The 19,080-nt window shown below is 47.0% G+C and overlaps 2 protein-coding genes and 1 pseudogene across 7 annotated transcripts in view; 2 read left to right on the top strand and 1 right to left on the bottom strand.

The window, feature by feature from the left end:
• Window positions 1-16,193, top strand: part of LOC144298922 (uncharacterized) — an 87,760-nt gene extending 71,567 nt beyond the window's left edge. The window contains exon 5 of the mRNA XM_077874108.1: window positions 15,637-16,193. The gene's annotated coding sequence lies outside the window, so the exon portion shown is untranslated. The remainder of the gene's footprint in view (window positions 1-15,636) is intronic.
• DLGAP4 (DLG associated protein 4) overlaps window positions 1-19,080 on the bottom strand; it is a 195,439-nt gene that overhangs the window by 21,931 nt on the left and 154,428 nt on the right. For 4 of the 6 annotated variants that reach the window (XM_077873009.1, XM_077873010.1, XM_077873014.1 and 1 more), the window contains 3 exons: window positions 13,825-14,186; window positions 11,186-11,274; window positions 10,204-10,616 (listed from right to left, as the gene is read on the bottom strand). In XM_077873009.1, coding sequence (XP_077729135.1) covers window positions 10,204-10,616; window positions 11,186-11,274; window positions 13,825-14,186 — 864 coding nt within the window. Of the gene's footprint in view, window positions 1-8,991; window positions 9,090-10,203; window positions 10,617-11,185; window positions 11,275-11,515; window positions 11,596-13,824; window positions 14,187-19,080 lie in introns of all 6 variants that reach the window. The other 2 variants (XR_013365209.1, XM_077873008.1) reach the window with 2 other exon arrangements.
• On the top strand, window positions 3,923-14,145 carry LOC144298295 (large ribosomal subunit protein eL39 pseudogene; annotated as a pseudogene).

Genomic DNA, 19,080 nt, shown 5'->3' with positions numbered 1-19,080 from the left:
TTCACAAAGTTGTGTAAATTAAACAATACATTTTATTTGTTTTTAGAGAGAGAGAAGGGAGGGAAAGAGGGAGAGAGAAAAAGTCTTAAGCAGGCTTCATGCCCAGTGTGGAGTCCAACGCAGGGCTCAATCTCACAAACGTGAGATCATGACCTGAGCCAAAATCAAGAGTCGGATGCTTAACCGAGCCACCCAGGTGCTCCCCCCGCCCTTTTTTTTTTTTTTTAAGAAATAGAGGGGAAATTAGAAAATAGTGAGAGATAAATGAAAAAAAAAACATACCCACACTTACAAAACACAACAGAAGTGATGCTAAGGGGAAAATTTATGGCTACAAACAAATTAAAAACTTAGAAAAAGACTAAGAATACTAGAACAGTTACACTAACAAATTGGATAATCTGGATGAAATGAACAAATTCCTAGAAACACAAAACCTGCCAAGACTAAATCATGAAAAAATAGAAAATCAGAATAGACCTTTATCTAGTAAGGAGACTAAATCAGTACTCAAAATCTCCCAATAAAGAAAAGTCCTAGACCTGATGGCTTCATTGGTGAATTCTACCAAAGATTTATTTTTTTAAAATATTTTATTTCAGAGAGATAACGCATGCATCCATGGAGATGGGGAGGGGAGGCAGAGGGAAAAGCGGACTCCCCACTGAGCAGGGAGCCCGATGTGGGACTCGATCCCAGGACCTTGGGATCATGACCTGAGCCGAAGGCAGACGCTCAACCAACTGAGCCACCCAGGCGCCCTCTACCAAAGATTTAAAGAACTATTACCAATCCTCAAACTTTTCCAAAAATTGAAGAGGAGTAAGTACTTCTAACTGATTGTTCGAAGCTCCATTACCCTGACACCAAAGCCAGACAAAGACATGACAAGAAAAGAAAGAAAGAAAGAAAGAAAGAAAGAAAGAAAGAAAGAAAGAAAGAAAGAAAGAAAGAAAATAAATAAAAAGAAAAGAAAGCTACAGATCAATAGTCCTTATGAAAGTCAATGCAAAAGTCCTCAAGAAAATACTAGCAAATACAATTCAGTGGCATGTTAAAAGGGTTACGTATCATGATCAACTAGGATTTATTTCTGGAATGCAAGAATAATTCAACATGAACATCAGTGTGCTACTATGCCACATCAACAGAATGAAGGAAAACAACTGAGGCAGAAAAAGCACTTGACAAAATCCAATGCCTTTTCATGAGAAAAACAGTCAACAAACTGGGAATAGAGGGAAACTACCTCAACATAATAGAAGCCATCTATGAAAAACTCACAGTGATCATCATATTCAAAGATGAAAGTCTGAAAGTGTTTCCTCTGAGCCCAGCTATAAGGCAAGGATGCCCACTATTACCACATCTACTCAACAGTACTAGATGTTTTAGAGCAGTTAGGCAGAAAAAGAAAAGACATCCAAATTAGAAAGGAAGAAGTAAAATTAGCTGTTTGTAGATATGATAGTTTATGTAGAGACCCCCAAAGATTACACTTGCATGCACACACAGAATCAGAACCATTACATGAATTCAGCAAAGCAGCAGGATACAAAACTAACAAAATGAGTTGCATTTCTATATCCTAACAATGAATACGGTGAAGAGAAAATTATAAAACAATCTCTTTATAATAGTATCAAATAGTATAAAATACTTAAGAATTAACTAATCAAAGAGGTGAAAGACTTGTACAATGGAAGCTACAAAACTGCTGAAAGAAATTAAAGACATAATAAACAGAAGCACATCTCTTGTTCATGAAGATTTAATATTGTTAAAATGTCAATACAACCCAAAGCCATCTACAGATTCAAAACAGTCCCTCTCAAAAATCCCAACAGTTGTTTTTTTTTTTTTTCAGGAATAGAAAAACCCATGCTAAAATTCATATGCAATCTCAGGGAACCCCAAATATGCAAAACAATCTTGAAAAAGAACAAAACAGGAGGACTCTTACTTCTGGATTTCAAAACCTACTACAAAGCCACAGAAATCAAAACAGTGTGGTGTTGGCATAAAGACAGACATACAGATCAATGGAATAGACCACCCTGAAATAAACCCTTGCGTATATAGTCCATGATTTTTGACAAGGATACCAAGTCAAATGAGGGAAAGGATGGTCCTTTCAACAGATGGTGCTGCAAAAACCGGGTGTCCATATGCAAAAGTTAGACCCTTATCTAATGTCATACACAAAAATTAACTCAAAATGGATCAAGGACCTAAATGTAAGTAAGGCCTTTTACAACAGTAAAACTCTGAGATGAAAAAAACATCACAGAAGTTTCAGGACATGACGTGCAACGATTTGCCTATGACATGAAAGGCATAGGTAACAAAAGAAAAAACAGACAAACTAGACTTAATGAAAATTTAAAATTTTGTGCATTAAGTCCTTATTCACAGAGTAAAAAGATAACCCACAGAATGGGAGAAAATATTGGCAAATCATATATCTGGGTAAGGAATTAATATTTAGACTATATAGATATCACCTAAGTCTCTAACAAAAAAGCAGGGACGCCTGGGTGGCTCACGGTGGTCGAACGTCTGCCTTCAGCTCAGGTTGTGATTCCTGGGATCAATCCCACATTGGGCTCCCATTGAGGAGCCTGCTTATCCCTCTGCCTATGTCTCTGCTTTTCTCTCCGTATCTCTCATGAATAAATAAATAAAATCCTAAAAAAAAAAAAAAAAAAAAAAAAAAAAAAAAAAAGACTAACAAAAAAGCAAACCACCTGACTTAAAAATGGGCAAAGGACCTCCATAGACATTTCTCCAAAGAAGACCTATGAATGGCCAACAAGCACATGAAGAAATGCTCAAAATCACTATTCATTAGGGAAATGCAAGTCAAAACTATAAGATACCACCTCACACCCACTAAGATGGCTACTCTGAAAAAAATAGGGAACAAGTATAGCAAGGATGTGTAGAAATTGGAACCCTTGAGCTCTGCTGGTGGGAATGTAAAATGATATAGTGACTGTGAAACAGTGTGGGGATTCCTCAACAAACAAAAAATAGAATTACCATACAATCCTGCAATTCCATTTCTGGATATGTATCCAAAAGGACCAAAAGGCAAGGACTTGAAGAAGTATTTGTACACCCATGTTCATAGCAGCATTACTCACAGCAGCTGAGATGTGGAAGGAATCCGAATGTCTAGTGACAAATGAAAGGATAAGCAAAATGTGTACACATACAATGTAGTATTGTTCAGTTACAAAAAGGAATGATGTTCTGAGATCTGCTGTAACGTGGAAGAACTTGGAGGACATTAATGCCTAGTGAAATAAACCAATCACAAGAAGACAAATACTCTGTGATTCCACTTTTATGAGTAACTGGAACATAAAGACAGTAAATATAATAATGGGTATCTGGGGGTGGGGGATAGGGAGAATGAGGGGTTATCAGGGTGTGTGTGTGTGTGTGTGTGTGTGTGTGTGTTTTAGTAGGCTCTGCTCCCAGTCTGGAGCCCAATGCAGGGCTTGAACCCACCACTCTGGGATCAAGACCTGAGCAGAGATCAAGAGTCAGATGCTCAACTGACTGAGCCATCCAGGCGCCCCTAAGGGTTTACTGTTTCATGGGTAGAGTTTCAAGATAAAAGGAGTTATGGGGATGGATGGTGGTGACAATGCTACAGTATAAATATTTAATACCACTGAACTGTATGTACATTTAAAAACAGTTCAGATGAGGGCACCTGGGTGGTTCAGCTGGTTAAGCATCTGCCTTCGGCTCAGGTCATGATCCCGGGGTCCTGGGATCCAGCCCCTGTGTCAGGCTGCCTGTTTATTAGCACAGAGTGTGCTTATCTCTCTCCCTCTGCCACTCCCCCTCACCACATGTGCTCTCTCTTGCTAAATAAATAAAATCTTTAAAAAATTATAAAAACAGTTAAGATGTTAAGTGTTACATTTTGCCACAACAAAAAATTTTAAAAAAAGAATCAAGGGTGCAGAAGATTGATAAGAACCTATCAAATTTGCCCTCTCCTTTCCGCCGCCATCCTGGTTGCGTGTGGTTGACTGTGATCGCCAGGTCTTCTCACAAGACTTTCAGAATCAAGCGATTCCTGGCCAAGAAACAAAAGCAGAATCATCCTATTCCCCAGTGGATTCGGATGAAAACTGGTAATAAAATCAGGTACAACTCCAAGAGGAGGCACTGGAGAAGAACCAAGCTAGGTCTATGAGGAAGCATCGCACATCATGAAATAGCAAACATAACTGGCACGCATATTTAAGCCGCAGGGAGGGAGATCACATGTTCCTATCCTATCAATATGGAAACATCCTTCCTACCTGGCCAATAGACATGTCTTATCAAGGGAATGATTTTCTCTGTTACTATGCCCCTATACCAGTAGGTTGGTTCAGTAATAAATGTGAGACCTTTCAGCTGAGCTGCTGTTGTGTCCTGGTTTGTGAAGTAATGAATTTCCCCTCCTGTCAGATCTCACATAGCACTGTCTGATAGAACTTTCTGCAGTGATAGAAATGGCCCTTGACAACGAAGTATTTAAAGTGTGGCTAGGGGATTCCTGTGTGGCTCTGTCTGCTAAGCATCTGCCTTTGGCTCAGGTCTTGATGGGGAGTCAGCAAGTCTCCCCCTCTCTGCTCCTCCCCCTGCTCATGTGCTTTCTCTCAAATAAAATCTTAAAAAAAAAAAAAAAGAACCTATCAAATTTAAAAATCGTAGTTATTAAATCATTAATTTTATTTTTATTTATTATAATTTTTAAAGATTTTGTTTTTAAGTAATCTCTTCACCCAATATGGGGCTTGAATTTACAATCCCAAGATCAAGGGGCACCTGGGGGGCTGAGTCAGTTAAAGTGTCTGCTTTTGGCTCAGGTCATGATTCTAGGGTCTCGGGATAGACCCCCACTCGTGCTCTCTCTCATCTCTGTTGCTATTTCTGTCTGTCTGTCTGTCAAATATATAAATCCTTAAAAAAAACCAAAACCCAAAAAACAACCCCAACATCAATAGTTGTACCCTCCACTGAGTGAGCCAGCCAGGGACCTCACAAAATCATTAATTTTACTTTATTTATTTTAAAGATTTTATTTATTTATTCATGAGAGACACAGAGAGAAAGGCAGAGACATAGATAGAGGGAGAAGCGGGGTCCCTATGGGGAGCCTGATGGGAAACTCAATCCCAGGACCCCAGGATCACAATGAGCCAAAGGCAGGCACTCAACCACTGAGCCACCCAGGTGCTATTCTTTGGTCTTTTAAAAGGGAATGAAGGGGGCAGCCCGGGTGGCTCAGTGATTTAGTGCCGCCTTCAGTCCAGGGGCTGATCCTGGAGACCCGGGATCGAGTCCCACGTCAGGCTCCCTGCATGGAGCCTGCTTCTCCCTCTGCCTGTGTCTCTGCCTCTCTCTCTCTCTCTCTGTATCTCTCATGAATAAATAAATAAAATCTTAAAAAAAAAAAAAAAAAAAGGGAATGAAGGGACGCCTGGGTGGCTCAGTGGTTGAGTGTCTGCCTTCGGCCCAGGGAGTGATCCCTGGAGTCCCGGAATCCAGTACCGCATCGGGCTCCCTACATGGAGCCTGCTTCTCCCTCTGCCTGTGTCTCTGCTTCTCTCTGTGTGTCTCTCTCATGAATAAATAAAGTCTTAAAAAAAATAAATAAAAGGGAATGAAGTTCTTTATATGCTTACAACATGCATGAACTTTGAAAACATGCCAAATACTAAAGGACAAACGTAACATCCCGCTTACATAAAATATCTTGAATAGGCATATTCATAGAACAAGTAGATCAAAGGTTATCAGGGCTGCAGGGAGAAGATGGGGAGTTATTGCTTAATGGGTACAGAATTTCTGTTTGGGGTGGTGAGGGAGTTTTGGAAATAAATATTGATGATGTGCAACAGCTGTGAATATAAGTAACTGCCACTGAATTGTACACTTAAAAGTGGTTACAATGGCAAACTTTTTATCATATCTATTTTACCATAATTTAAAAAATGACAAAAAGAATTACATAAAAAAAAAAGAATTACGTATGATCCAGTAGTCCCACTCCTAAATCTATACACAGAAGGCTTGAACACGGGATTATTCATCATAGCCTTTATACTTTTTATTAGGGAGTCTTTATATCCTGATGCAAAAAATTTCTTCATCTGTGATGTTATTACATTTATTATTAATATGTTGGCACATGACCATGACTTTTGCTATTTTTACTATTTTACATAGTTTTTTGGAAACTCTAAAATTAAGTTTTATTTAAAATCAAATCAAAATTAAGAATCAAGTAGAACTACTTTTAGAGTAGAAACTCTAAAATTAAGTTTTATTTAAAATCAAATCAAAATTAAGAATCAAGTAGAATCTACTACTGCTTACAAGCAGCAGCAATCTCCTGCTCCACTGCTTCCTACTCCTACGTCAGTTACTCAACTTTACATACAAATAAATGACCGAGACTGCCATTCATTCCAGGAAATTCTCAAAACAAAAAGACAGATATAAAAAAGGGAACCTGGGTGGCTCAGTTGGTTAAGTGACTGCCTTCGGCTCAGGTCACAATCTCAGGGTCCTGGGATCAAGCCCCGGTACTGGGCTCCCTGCTCAGTGGGGAGTCTGCTTCTCCCTCTCCCTCTAATCTGCCCCCTACCCCACCCCCCATCCCGCTTGTGCTCTCTCTCTCAAATGAATAAATAAAATCTTAAAAAAAAAAAAAAAGGAACCTTAAGAATAAAGACACAATACAGGCTCACAGACAGATTTACACAAACACACACACACATACATACACATATATATGTAAGATCTCCAAGAAGCAGGAGATAGATACTCTGTGCATAAAAAGGACAAAATATTATGAAAAAGAAACAGTGGAAGAATGACTTCTTATATGGATGGCCACAGTAAACATTTGATGGACAGTTTGGGGATGAAGACAAGAAAACCTCCTAATCTCCAAAAAGTAAGCCAACAAAAATGTAAAAACAGCCAACAAGTACATGCAAAGATGCTCGTGACATCATTAGCCATCATGGAGATCCAAGTTAAAACCACAACTGGGATACTACTTTATGCCAGCTAGGATGGCTAGATTCAAAAAGACCAATAATTTCAAGTGTTGATGAGGATGTGGAGAAATGAGAATCCTCATATTCCATTAGTGGAAATGTTAAATGGTGAATCCACGGTGGAAAATAGTTTGGCAAGTTCCTCAGAGGGTTTTTTTTTAAGATTTTATTTATTTATTCATGATAGACCTATAAAGAGAGAGAGGCAGAGACACAGGCAGAGGGAGAAGCAGGCTCCATGCCGGGAGCCCAACGCAGGATTTGATCCCAGGACTCCAGGATCACACCCTGGGCCAAAGGCAGGCACTAAACCGTTGAGCCACCTAGGGATCCCCACGTTCCTCAGAGTTAAACATAGTTACTACATGATCCAGCACTTCTACAACTGGGCATGTATCCAAAGAAATGAACATACATGCACACAAAAACATATCAGTGTTCACAGCAACGTTAATGATACCAGCCCCAAAGTGGAAACAACCCAAACGTCCATCAATAGATGAATGGATAAGATGAAGTACACCCATAAAGTGGAGGAGTATTCAGCAATAGGGAAGAAAGTGTCCATAGATGCTATAGCTTAGATGAACCTTAAGAACATTATGCAAAATGAAAGAAGCCAGACACAAAAGACTACATATTGTATAATTCCATTTGTATAACCAGAATAGGCAAATCCCCCGAGACAGAATTTGTGGTTGCTAAGAGCTGAGGAGGAGGAGGGAATGAGGAGTGACTATTAATAGTTCTGGGGTTTCTTTTTGGAGCACTGAAATTAGTAGTGATGATGGTTGTACAACACTGATGATTATACTAAATACCACCGAACAGTAGAAGAGTGAATTTCATGGCATGTGAATTATATATCAATAAAGTTGTTACAGTGTGAAAAAAAGGAAAAGGCTTCCAGAAAGAATAAAGGAAGAAAAGATCAGAGGCTGAGGCCCCATCTAACAGGTCCCACATCTAGGTGACATGAATTTTGGAGAGAGAAGCAGCAGCAAATCCAAGTGAGGAAATTATTTTTAAAAGTTAACGCAAGGCAATTTCTCAGAAACAAAAGACCTGCGTCTCCACCTAGAAACGGCCTATCCACGGCTGGCACACGAACAAAGCCCCATTCCACAGCACGGCACTGAGGAATTTCACAAAGAGGTCAAGAGCCTAACAGCTTCCACTGATTAAAAAAACACAAAGGCCCAAGAAGTGGAACACAGAAAACCTTTCAGTACAAGTGACAGAAGCTAAACACAACATAGCCTTAAAAATTCTGAGGGAAAATGATTTTCAACTTTATAGGTATATAGAGTCTATATACAGGTGTGTATATGTATCTATAAAAGTATATATTGACATATATAATTTATTATTTTCAGTTTTACACCCTGCTCAACCATGTGATGTGTGAATAAAGATATGCAGTTTCCAAAAATTTATCTCAAACCGAAGGTGTGTTCCAGCAAAACGAGGGACTAGAGCCAAGAAAGCAGAAGGCCATGTGGTCTGGAAAGCAGGGTGTCCGCCATGGGACAGTGGCCAAGGGCAGTCCCAGGTGATGAAAAGGGAAGCGTCTGGATACCAGCTAGGCAGCAGGCCCAGAGAGCAACCTAGCCAGATGAGAATAGAACAAGAGGGCACCAGGAAAAATATGAAATAATGAGATTGTCTGACGTGTGTGCAGTGCATGCCTCGGCAGCACATGTATCTGATGTGTGTGCCTATCTGGGAAATAACACAGATGGAGGCTGGCAGATCTGGTGAAACATATGAGAAAATAATAAGAGCCTAGAAAATGAAGGGTATAAAAAAGATGAGGCAATCATTCATTCTAGGAAAAATAAAATGTGGAAGAACAGGAAATGGAATCGTTGTATAGTATTAGGCTCTGCAGGGGACAGTATTTAATGCTCACCGTGCCCAGAACTCTGGTGGTTATTTAACCCCAAGCTGTGATGTGCTCCACGGAGGGTGGCGTCAGGAGGCACATGTGACAGAGCTGACTGCTTGTCTCTTACAGCAGGAAATCAATATATGATGATGATTAATTTGGGAGGAAATAAAAAGTAATCCCATTTAAAAGAAAAAAAGCAGTAGCAAGACAAATACCAGAATGCACAGCTGCCGGGAGCTGTGAGCGGGGAAGGCATTCTCCGGACCTTGTCTCCATTCTGACTTGTTATTCTTACTGTGGAAAGTTATTAGGTATATGGTTCACGACAGTTCCCTGCACAGTGGCAGGTGTGACATCAAAGCTGAGAAACTGGCCCAGAGGTCCACAGATATGGACCCATCCAAGGGTGCTCTCCTCAAGCCCCACGCCATCAGGCGTCAGCGGGATGCTGGCTCCATCCCTTGTGGATACTCTGGAAACCTGTCCTTTCTGCCTGTTCTGTGGAGGGGGCCCTGAGGACAGCTGTGGCTGTACCAGATCAGGACCGGGTATGGCTCCCAGGGCCATGGCTTGGAGCTTCCCAGGGGCCACCTTCTGTTAGCAACCTCCTGTGAATGTAGGTTCCCTGCATATTTTTAGCTCTTTCTGGGATCATTTCTCGGAGAAATTTTGGGAAATAGATATGGTATAGATAGAAAGAGAAGTGGAGGAGTAGCTGGCTTCTGGTCCCCCATTCACAGTTCCTCACATCCTGCTGAGGCCCGTGGTTAGAGCCCAGGGGCTTGGCATACAGCAGGCACTCGATAAGGAGCTGTTGAAGGCTAAGTATGGTACCAACTTTCTCTGTATCTGCCACTTCTTTGGGCCCTCACACACATGGCCACCTCTAGTCCTCACAAAGGCTCACGCAGTTAGCAGGAGTATCTATGTTTCCGTTTCATGGAAGAAACTGAGGCTGGAGGACACCTGACTACAGTCATCACTTCCTTAGGAAGGGAAGAGCTGACATTCAGCCCACAGCCTATACAGCCAGCAGCTGCTGCCATAAATCCCTCCTGGAGAAAGGTTAAGTTAGGTGGATAGACGGAAGGAAGGAATGAATGGAAATAGGAGGTGAGCTCACAGCTGACTTGAGAAGGGCACCCGGGGCCTTCCCCACTCAGAGGCACTGAGGCTGGAGAACGAGCCGCACGCCCTTCTCCCCAGCCCGGAGGCCATCCCTGCGGCACTCACCTTCTTCAGAGAGGTTGTTCTCTTTGGTCTCCTTGTCCATCTGGCAGCACCAGCCCTCCAGCCGCTCCGTTTCTGCCTGAAGGAGCTTTAGGAACCAGTAGCCATCCCGGCGGCAGGCCCCTGGCTGCGCTGGCTCTGCCGGGGAGCTGGAGGTGGTCTCAAGCCAGGGGTCGGGCGGGGGCAGCGAGGATGCCTCTAGGGCAGGGTCGCTGTTGTCTCCATAGGAGAGGTTGCGCTTGATCTGGGCAATCTTGGGGGCCTGCCGAGGGCCAGCATCGATGCTGATGGAGTTGGGGTGTGGGGTACAGTCCGGGAGGCTCCTCTCAGATGACTTACAGCTCGAGTCATTGGCATCCTGGGTATCTGAGTCGGTGTCCCGTCGGGAGGACATGCTGTGAGAGGGGGCGCTGCTTCTGGGGGGTGGGGAGGGTGAAGTGGGGACGGGGACAGGAAGAGGTGAGAGTCACCAGGAGGGCTAGAGACCAGAGGCCACCCCGACCCGGACACACGGGAGACAGAGAAACAGATGCATCGTCTGCTCACCATGCGCCTGAAGCGGGTCCCACAGCCCCCATCTCATTCTCTGCTCAGCCCCTGCCCCACCCACCCGTGCCCACACGCGCGCACGCGCGCACACACACACACACACACACGGACAAGGTCATAAGGTTGCCTGTTTACTGCAGTGGGGCCAGGAAGACCACCAACATCCGGGTGCTGGGCCATGTCTCTGCTGGCCTCGTCCCCCCCCTCCCCCCGAGGGCTGATTAATCTCACAGAGCAAGTGCTCAGCTGGCCCGCCCGCCTGCCTGCCCAGCCTCCCATGCCTGGGCCATTGCCCGAACCCCAAACCCAGCTTGGTTATTAGAAATCCAGCAAGGAGAAGTGGGTTAGGGAGAGCGGGAGGAGAAGGCGCAGGAGAGGTGAGAGCAGAGGGAGGGAGAGGAGGGGGAGAAGCAGCCACCACCTCTGTGTGACTTACCGCCAGTCGTCCTCTACCTGAACCCCGATGGACTGGAATTTGGTAGCGGGACTGGGCTCCTCTTTTGGCACTGGCTGAATGCAGTCAACCTTATTGAAGGACAACGACAGCAACAGCACGGAGACAAAGACAAAAATAAAAAACAAACACCACACTTGCTGCTGAAATTCACATTAGTGGGACGACGCAGGACACAGACACGAGGCATGCGGACACTGCACGTGGGCCCGAGGCCGGACCCAGTGAAGCCGGGCACTGCTCATTCGCGCGGAGGCGGGCGGGCAGGTGGGCGGGAGGTGGGATGGGGTGGAGATGACTGGCTTTCCCTACTCTGAGGAGGGTGCCATCACATCGATTGCTTTGGGTCCGTTGTCCTCCGAGAGGTGGGAACCGTTCCTTCTAGTCCTCTCCTTTACACGCATCAGAGAGAAGAAAAAAAAAGAAGGACGACGAGAGAGAAAGAAAACACACACACACACACAAAGCCACAGCCGTTATCTGGTGTAGTCAAAGCTGGGGGCTGTCTTGAGGCAAAGATCGCTCCCCCAACCCTGAAGCTGAAGGGCAGGCTGGAGGCGCCTGTAACAGGGCCAGACCCAGGATGGTAGTTCTGGATTTGAAAACTGCCCCCGAGGCGATCACCAGTAAGGTCCCAGGACACTCTGAGCTGCTGTCCCTGGGCCTGCATGGCTGAGGTTACCTTCAGCAGTGGGTGGGCCTGGGGAGCAGTAGGAAGGACCAGGACCAGGGCCAAGTACAAAGCTAGCACTTTTTCTACACTCCTGTGAAGTAGAAGGAAACACAGGAAACACAGCAGCAGTGATGCCCCGAGTCTGCCTTTCTTCTCTGGGAAAAGATGCATAGCCATGGAGCAGCCAGGCCAGCCCTTCCATCATTGTTCATGAATGAGGGAGAACCCATGCTTGACCTAGGGCTTGAGGTACCAAGGGGTGGGATGAGGGTTGTCAGGGTATGCTGGGAAATCGGGGACTCCTGTCTTCACAGACAAGGCAGGGCGTTGTGAGGCTCTCTGGGGCGGGGGCTGAGCACTGGGCTCCTCACCATGGAGATGCAGGTATGTTTCTCCTGCAGCAAGCTCATTCACTCAGGGAGTGCTGCATCATGGATCTCAAAGAGCTGTGACAAGAGCTTGGCACGAGGGTGGGGGTGAATCCCGGGAAGGGGAAGCCCAGGATGGACCCAAGAGCTAGGATCCTCCTCCCCATGTGAATTTCTGGATAAAAGGAACCAATGGTGAGCTGAGCTCAGACCTTTTGGAAAGATGGGAACCTCTGGTTTGGCCAAGGAGAGGGTGGGGCTGCCCAAGCAACGACCTTGGGTGGTCAAGACCGAGAGACTAGACTACTTTGTGTCCCTAAGAATACCTCCTGGAGCAGCTAGCCGCACAGGGCAGAGGCTAGACCCCATAGAAGGAGCCCAGAGAACATGAGTCTCCTGGACAACTCTGTTCCTGTGTTTGTGGGGAAACTGAAGCCCTGCATTGCCTCTTTTCAGACAATTCAGGCAAGTGCAAGAAATTGGCTGTGAGCCTTCAATGGCCAGGTCAGAGCCATTCAGTCTTCCTCGTGTCTTAAGTTCCTCTGGCAGTCTAACGCTCTGCCACCCACCTGGCCACATCCGTCGCCCAGGGGTGGCTGGTACACACCCACCTTGACCTCCCTGAGGGCTCCACCTTCCCCAAGCTCAAGGCTCACTGTAGCTGCCCTCTCTTCCTCCCTGCCCTGAGTGCTCCACTTTAGTCTGGAGGTCCAGCAGGGGGTGTCTTCTCACTCTGGATTAAGAGCAACTCTGACTCCTGTGAGGCGGGGCTCAAGCTGCCCTAGCTCAGCAGCCAGAAGACAGATTACTGCTGTCTGGTGCATGCAGAAGGTGCTGCGGTTCAGCAGCGGAGGGGAAGTTGGTGTGCCCTGTCCCGCTGTGTACCATGGCCATGGGTGTGCAGTGAGTGTGGCTTCCAGGAGGGTCTGCTGGCTTTGGCCTCTTGGTCCTGGGGAAATATCTGCCTGGATCCTTTCCCATGGAGGGAGGCATCGGGACTGGCATCACACTTCTCAATTTGACATGGGCCTGGTGCCTTGAGCCACCTACCTGTCCCCGAGGCCTGAGAAGGCTCTGGTTAAGTTCCCCTCAAGCAACCCCCGTGGCTCAAGGGCCCTGGGTCCCGGGCCCCAGGCCCATCGGCGTCTAGGCTCCATGCTGCTCCCGCCGCCAAGCGGGGCTGTGGCCTCCGCACCTGAGCTGACCTTGGATTAAAGAACTGTTAGGCCAGTCCCACCTCCCACGCGTCGGCTGGCAGGGCAAAGGGTGGAGTGGACAGACAAACAGTGGACAGGCGAACAGTGGACAGGAGATGGCTGGCTGAGTGTAACTACATTCACTGGGACAACCCATTGGAGGAGCGGGGACACGTGCCCACAGCTGCAGGCTGCAATGCATGTGGACAGATGTAAGGACAGCATGACTATGGGTGGAATTTGGTTTGGCCACTTGAGGCCAACCCCCCAAAACAGACAAACCACTTTGCCCCGGAGACCTAGTGGGCCTCCGCCAGATGTAATTACACGCAGACTGGTGCACGGAGTGGGCTGAGGACACAACAGTGTGAAAGGGACCCCTACTTGTATTCCTATAGATGACAGTTTCCTTTTGGGGATGGCCTCAGGGTGGGATTCAGAGCTGGTCAGCGTCCCTTGTTCACTCTTCAGAGCTGCATGTTTTGGGGGTGGCTCAGGGGCCTCAGGGGCTGGGGTGACTCCGCCCCGTGTCACACTGGGCGGTCGGGTACTGCTGTCCAGGCTGTCCGATGAGTTGCTCAGGCCCGACTGGCTTGTCACCTCACTCTTGTGGTCTTGGCTGTCCAGGTAGGTGTCCTGGGCAGACTCGGTACTGCTCTGGACTGTGACAGAGATGAAGGGCTTTGACGTGGTACGTGGAGGGACCGGTGGTGGGGTCTTCTTATATGCCACTAGGCATGATGAACCTGCAGATAGGGGAGAGGAGGGCAGGAAGAAGGTAAGGTCTCACTCAACCTTCTTGAACCTCTTCCAAGTTTGAGGCCCCACCTGACTAGCCCTAGCTCTCACCCCAGCCGTTCCCTCAAGGAGGATTTTTGGAGAAGAATGGGGGTCTGACATAGCAATGACCAAGACAGACAGACACAGGCCCTGCCCACCCTCCTACCAGGCTAAGGCCAAGTCTAGCTGGGGATGCCAACATGGACCAAAGACATCCTCTGCCTCATAGCCCCACACAAAGGTATTTTCTAGCTGGGGCATGGGCTAGATGATAAAGTTCATGGTGCCACAGAAGCCTGACCTAGTGCCAGGGGAGGCAGTGCCAGTAGAATAGAGGGCAAGAATGCTAAGGAATATTAATCTTGCTTCCCCAAGCTCACTGAGAGACCTACTACTCCCTACCTCTACCTGCCCTCTACTTGGACACCCCCTCCCTGTCTGGTCAAAGATACCTCCTTCAGGGTCCAGCTAACCCTACCCTCATCTTGCTATCCACCCCCCCGCTCCCCCATTATGTGAAAACCCCCTACACCAGTCTGCCTCCCTCAAGACTCCACCGTACCTGGTCTGATTCCCCATTCTCCAGCATGATTTGGGGAACCAGGGTCTACCACGAGTGGGAGTTGGGGTCATCTCTGAATCTCAATCCAGCCTGGCCTGGGGCTGGCCCACAGCAGGGGCACAGAACACTGAAGGGCCACAGCTGGCTTAAATGCTCAACTTTTGGCCTGAAACAGAAGGTGCTGTTCAAACAGCAGAAGCTACTTGCTATGAGGGGCTGGGTCAGATCTGACCGCTTTTCTCAGCATCTTAACTCCAGTTGCCCTTTCTGCCCCCATGAGGACTAAAACAAGACTCTACCCAGGCTGGGAATGGGAGCCAGATGAGTGACTTTAAGGTCTGCCTTCAAGGGGCTACCAATCACGGGGATGGTGATAACCCACAAAACCAGGCCCAGTGCTGCTGGGGTTGCTGGCCAGGGACAGAAGAATCCATCTGCCACTGAGCTATTGCTACACAACCCTATCTGAAGGGCAAAATTACAAACAAAATGATGACAACACTAAGTGTGGGTGAGGAGGTAGGGAAACAGAATCACTCCTACATTGCTGCTGGGAATGCAAAATGGTACCACCACTGTGGGAAACAGCTTGCAGTTTCTTTTATTTTTTTGAAAGTTTTAAGTAATCTCTACATCCAACGTGGGTGCTCAAGCTCACAACCTGGAGATCAAGAGTCACACACGCTCTACCAACTGAGCCAGTTAGGTGCTCCTTGGCAGTTTCCTTTAAAACTAAATATGCAATTATCATATAATCCAGCAACTGCACTCTTGGGCATTTATCCCACAGAAATGGTAACATGTTCACAAAGGAACACATATATGAGTGCTCATGGCAGCTTTATTTGTCCTAGGCAAAAACTAGAAACAACCTAGATGCCCTTCAGAGACTGGTTTAACAAACTGTGACACATCCTGACTGTGGAATACTACTGAGCAATAAAAAGGAACTAGCTATTGACATAAGCAACAACTTGGAATGAATCACAAGTGAATAATGCCAAGTGAAAAAAAAGCAATCTCAAGAAGGTACATACTGTATGGTTCTATTCATAAAATATTCTTGAAACGGCCTGATTATCGAGATGGGGAGCAAATTAGTGGTTGGTGCGGAGACGATAGGGAGAGGGTGATGCGGAAGCCAGGAGGGACAGGAGTGTGGCTACAAAAGGCTGACAAGAAGGATCCTCTGTGTGTGGTGGACACATGAACCTGTGCATGATGAAGTTGCACAGCAGAAGACACGAAGTGAGTAAATGGAGAAATGGTAGAGTCTAAGAAGGGCTAGTATCTATGATAATATTCTGGTAATTTACCAAACTGGATAAAGAATTGATAGATCCCTCTGTATCTGTATTGTTTCTTACAACTGTATGTAAATTACAATTACCTAGAAATAAAACATTTCATTTAAAAAACCCTTCCATCTGTTGGTTCATCCAACAGACATGTTTTAGGCCAGACCCTGTATAGACTCCAGGAAAGCTAGAAGCCTCATCAGCAGAGAAATGGTTGTAAAATGAGTGCTTGAATGGTAAGAGATGCCACAGTGCAAGAGCCCAAGGGCTGGGAGCCGTGCCTCACATCTGAGTGTGGAGGTGACAAAGGGCTCTGGGAGCTCAGAGCCAGGAGCACTCAATTCCCACTCTGTTCAGAATTTCCCAGTCCTGCTGAGGCCTTGAGAAAACTTCAGGGATCCCTCGAGACAGACACACACTAAGCATGCCCAAGCTGAGATCAGACTGCTGGAGGTGGCCTACACTAAAGGCAGATGCCTGGCTTCTAGGCCCTGGCAATTACTCAAGTCTCTGGGCCACTCTGGACTCTTCAGTACCCTCATCTATTCAGTGGGTGGGGAGGAGTTCTAACCCAGGTAACAGCACACCATATTTCATGTGGCCCTTGACAAACTCAAAGCATTTTCTCATTTGTTCTCATTCAAGGACAGCTCTGGAGCTTCCCCCATCATCAACTGAAAGGGGAATTTTTGCTCGGAATCCTTTCTCTCCACTGCCTGAAATTCTACCATTTTGAGAATTATTCTTTTGATGGTAAGGATTCAGAATTCAGAAGGCAGCAGGGAACCAGATAAGCCCGAGTTTAGATCCCAGCTCTGTCCTGTACTAATCTGGTGGCCACAGGGAAGGATTACTTAGGCTATAGCACAAGGGTAAGGCTCAGACCCAGGGCTGGCATGGCTCCTACTAGTTTTTGGTACAGAGTGAGCTAGACCTGGAGTGGGGCTGCAGGGAGGTGGTGAACCACCCCTGGGTCACTGGTCACTGGAGAGGCTGGGCTGGTTCTCTGACCAACCCTAGGGAAGTTTTCCTGGAAGAGCTGGACATAAGAGTAGCTTGCTGAAGCCAATGGCCAGCAGTGCCCAGCAGAGCAAGAACTGGGTTCTAAGCCTGGCTGAGGCTGTGTGAGCCCAGTCAGGGTCCTTGTCCCTATCTGTGGGGTGGTGCTCTCAGTGGCCTGGAGGAGTTAGTGTATGCAGGGACTTGTGTGGAAGAGGCATCCCCGCCAGGAGACAGTGGGGTGTCCACAGTCAGGAGCCTGGACAGAGGACTGACCCCCTAACCTCTTGCTCAGGGTTGTTTAGGTCCAGAGTCCTGCTGACACAAACTCAGAGGGAAAGTGAACTAGCAAGGGCCAGGCCAGATGGCAAGATGTGATAAGAGGAAAGGTGAACTTATCTTGGATTTTCTATGTCTCCTAGGGCACAAGTCATAGCCAGATAAGTGGTGTGATTAACAGGGGGGATTTTCAAGGCCTCAGGGGCAGGCATCCCTCAGCTCTAAACACTGTCTTTCACCAGGGCAGGGAGATGAAAAACAGGCCCACAGCTGTGCCTGCCCCTTCCCACATCACATTCCAGCCATTCTGTGTTCCTTACTCCCACTGCCCTTCTTCCCACCATGGGGGCTTTTACACATGCTGCTCCCTCTAAAATGGAGAGTTACCACTCTCCACATTTCCTATGTCCCTTCTTCAGAGAGGTCTCCTGACTGCCCCCTACTCTCAGGTCAGCCAGCATCTCCATCAGAGCACCTGTCACATTTGTCATCTGCTCCGTAAGGCATTTACTTGTTGATGGTTATAGGCTCAGGGCTGTTGGGGAACTCTGTCTGTCTTGGCACAGCAGGTCATATCCCAGGCCCAGGGTAATACCTCAAGCTTTATAGAAAGCTCTCAGTAATATTAGTTGAATGAGAAGATGAACCTCATCACTGCTATAAAAACCCTTCAGTTACCCCAAGTCAAGATTATTTAGCTTTAGTGAAGGCTCCCAACACTGGAGTATGTAAGCTTCTTGTCTCCTCCCGGATTGGGAGCCCTTTCTAAAGCCTGGTTCCCACCAACCCCCCAACTCTGCAGCTTCATCTCCTGTCCTCCCACCCCCTTAGCACAGCCCTTCTGGCCTCAGAGAGCCAAATGTACCCTTTTCCAAACACCCCACGCTCTGCATGCACCCAAGCCTTTGCACGTGCACTTGTTCTACCAGAATCCCTTTCCAGGTCTTTCAGCCATGCCCTTTACCCCCAGCTCTTGCTGGCCTGGACGCCTACCCCTCTCCTTTGTGGATCAGCTGGAGCGCTCAGGGCTGTAGTCGTGCCCCTGACATGTCACCAGCCCAGGACCCAGCCCGGAGGATACACAATTATCATTTGCCAATTGAACTTTAGAAGGGGGGAAGTGCCCCAGAGACCCAAGATGTTGGACCTGGCCAGCACCGCATCCTCCAGGATGGAACTGTAGCCCTCCCTGCCCTGGGGAGACGGTCTGTGTGCCACAATTTATAATAATATAGCATGTGGGTCCAACTTTTTCATCCATTCACTTTGGAAAACTTTCAAATTTGCCCAGGAAGCTAGAGAGGGGAACATCCCTCAGCATGACCACCTCCTCCAGCTGAGCCACAGCAGTATGTGCACAGTGAGCCACGGCCCCCAGGGGCTGCATGCTTCCCTGCCCCCACCTCGGCCATGCCAGTCAGTCAAGCCCAGGCTTAGACAGGAGCCAGTTGTGCAATGCCTCCTCCGTGCAGTCTGCCCCCGGCCCCAGACATCCAGCCCAGCCTCCCTGCCCCACAGTGCACAAGTCTTTGCTTCTTCTCAGTAGAAGTTCCCATTGTCTCATTTCTGCCTTCTGCTTCAAGATCTTATCCAGAAAACTCTATCGGGTCAGAATGAATTTCTCTCTTATTACACATCAAATGTGTAATAAGATGACCAAAGAGACCTTTAGACACTCAGCAGAATGGCTGTGACTCCATCTCCTAAGAGATATGGATGCAG

This window comes from Canis aureus, chromosome 26 (genome assembly GCF_053574225.1).
Source record: "Canis aureus isolate CA01 chromosome 26, VMU_Caureus_v.1.0, whole genome shotgun sequence".
NCBI lineage: Eukaryota > Metazoa > Chordata > Mammalia > Carnivora > Canidae > Canis > Canis aureus.
The sequence above is the reverse complement of the archived record's forward strand: the minus strand, read 5'-3'. Positions and strand labels throughout refer to the sequence as shown.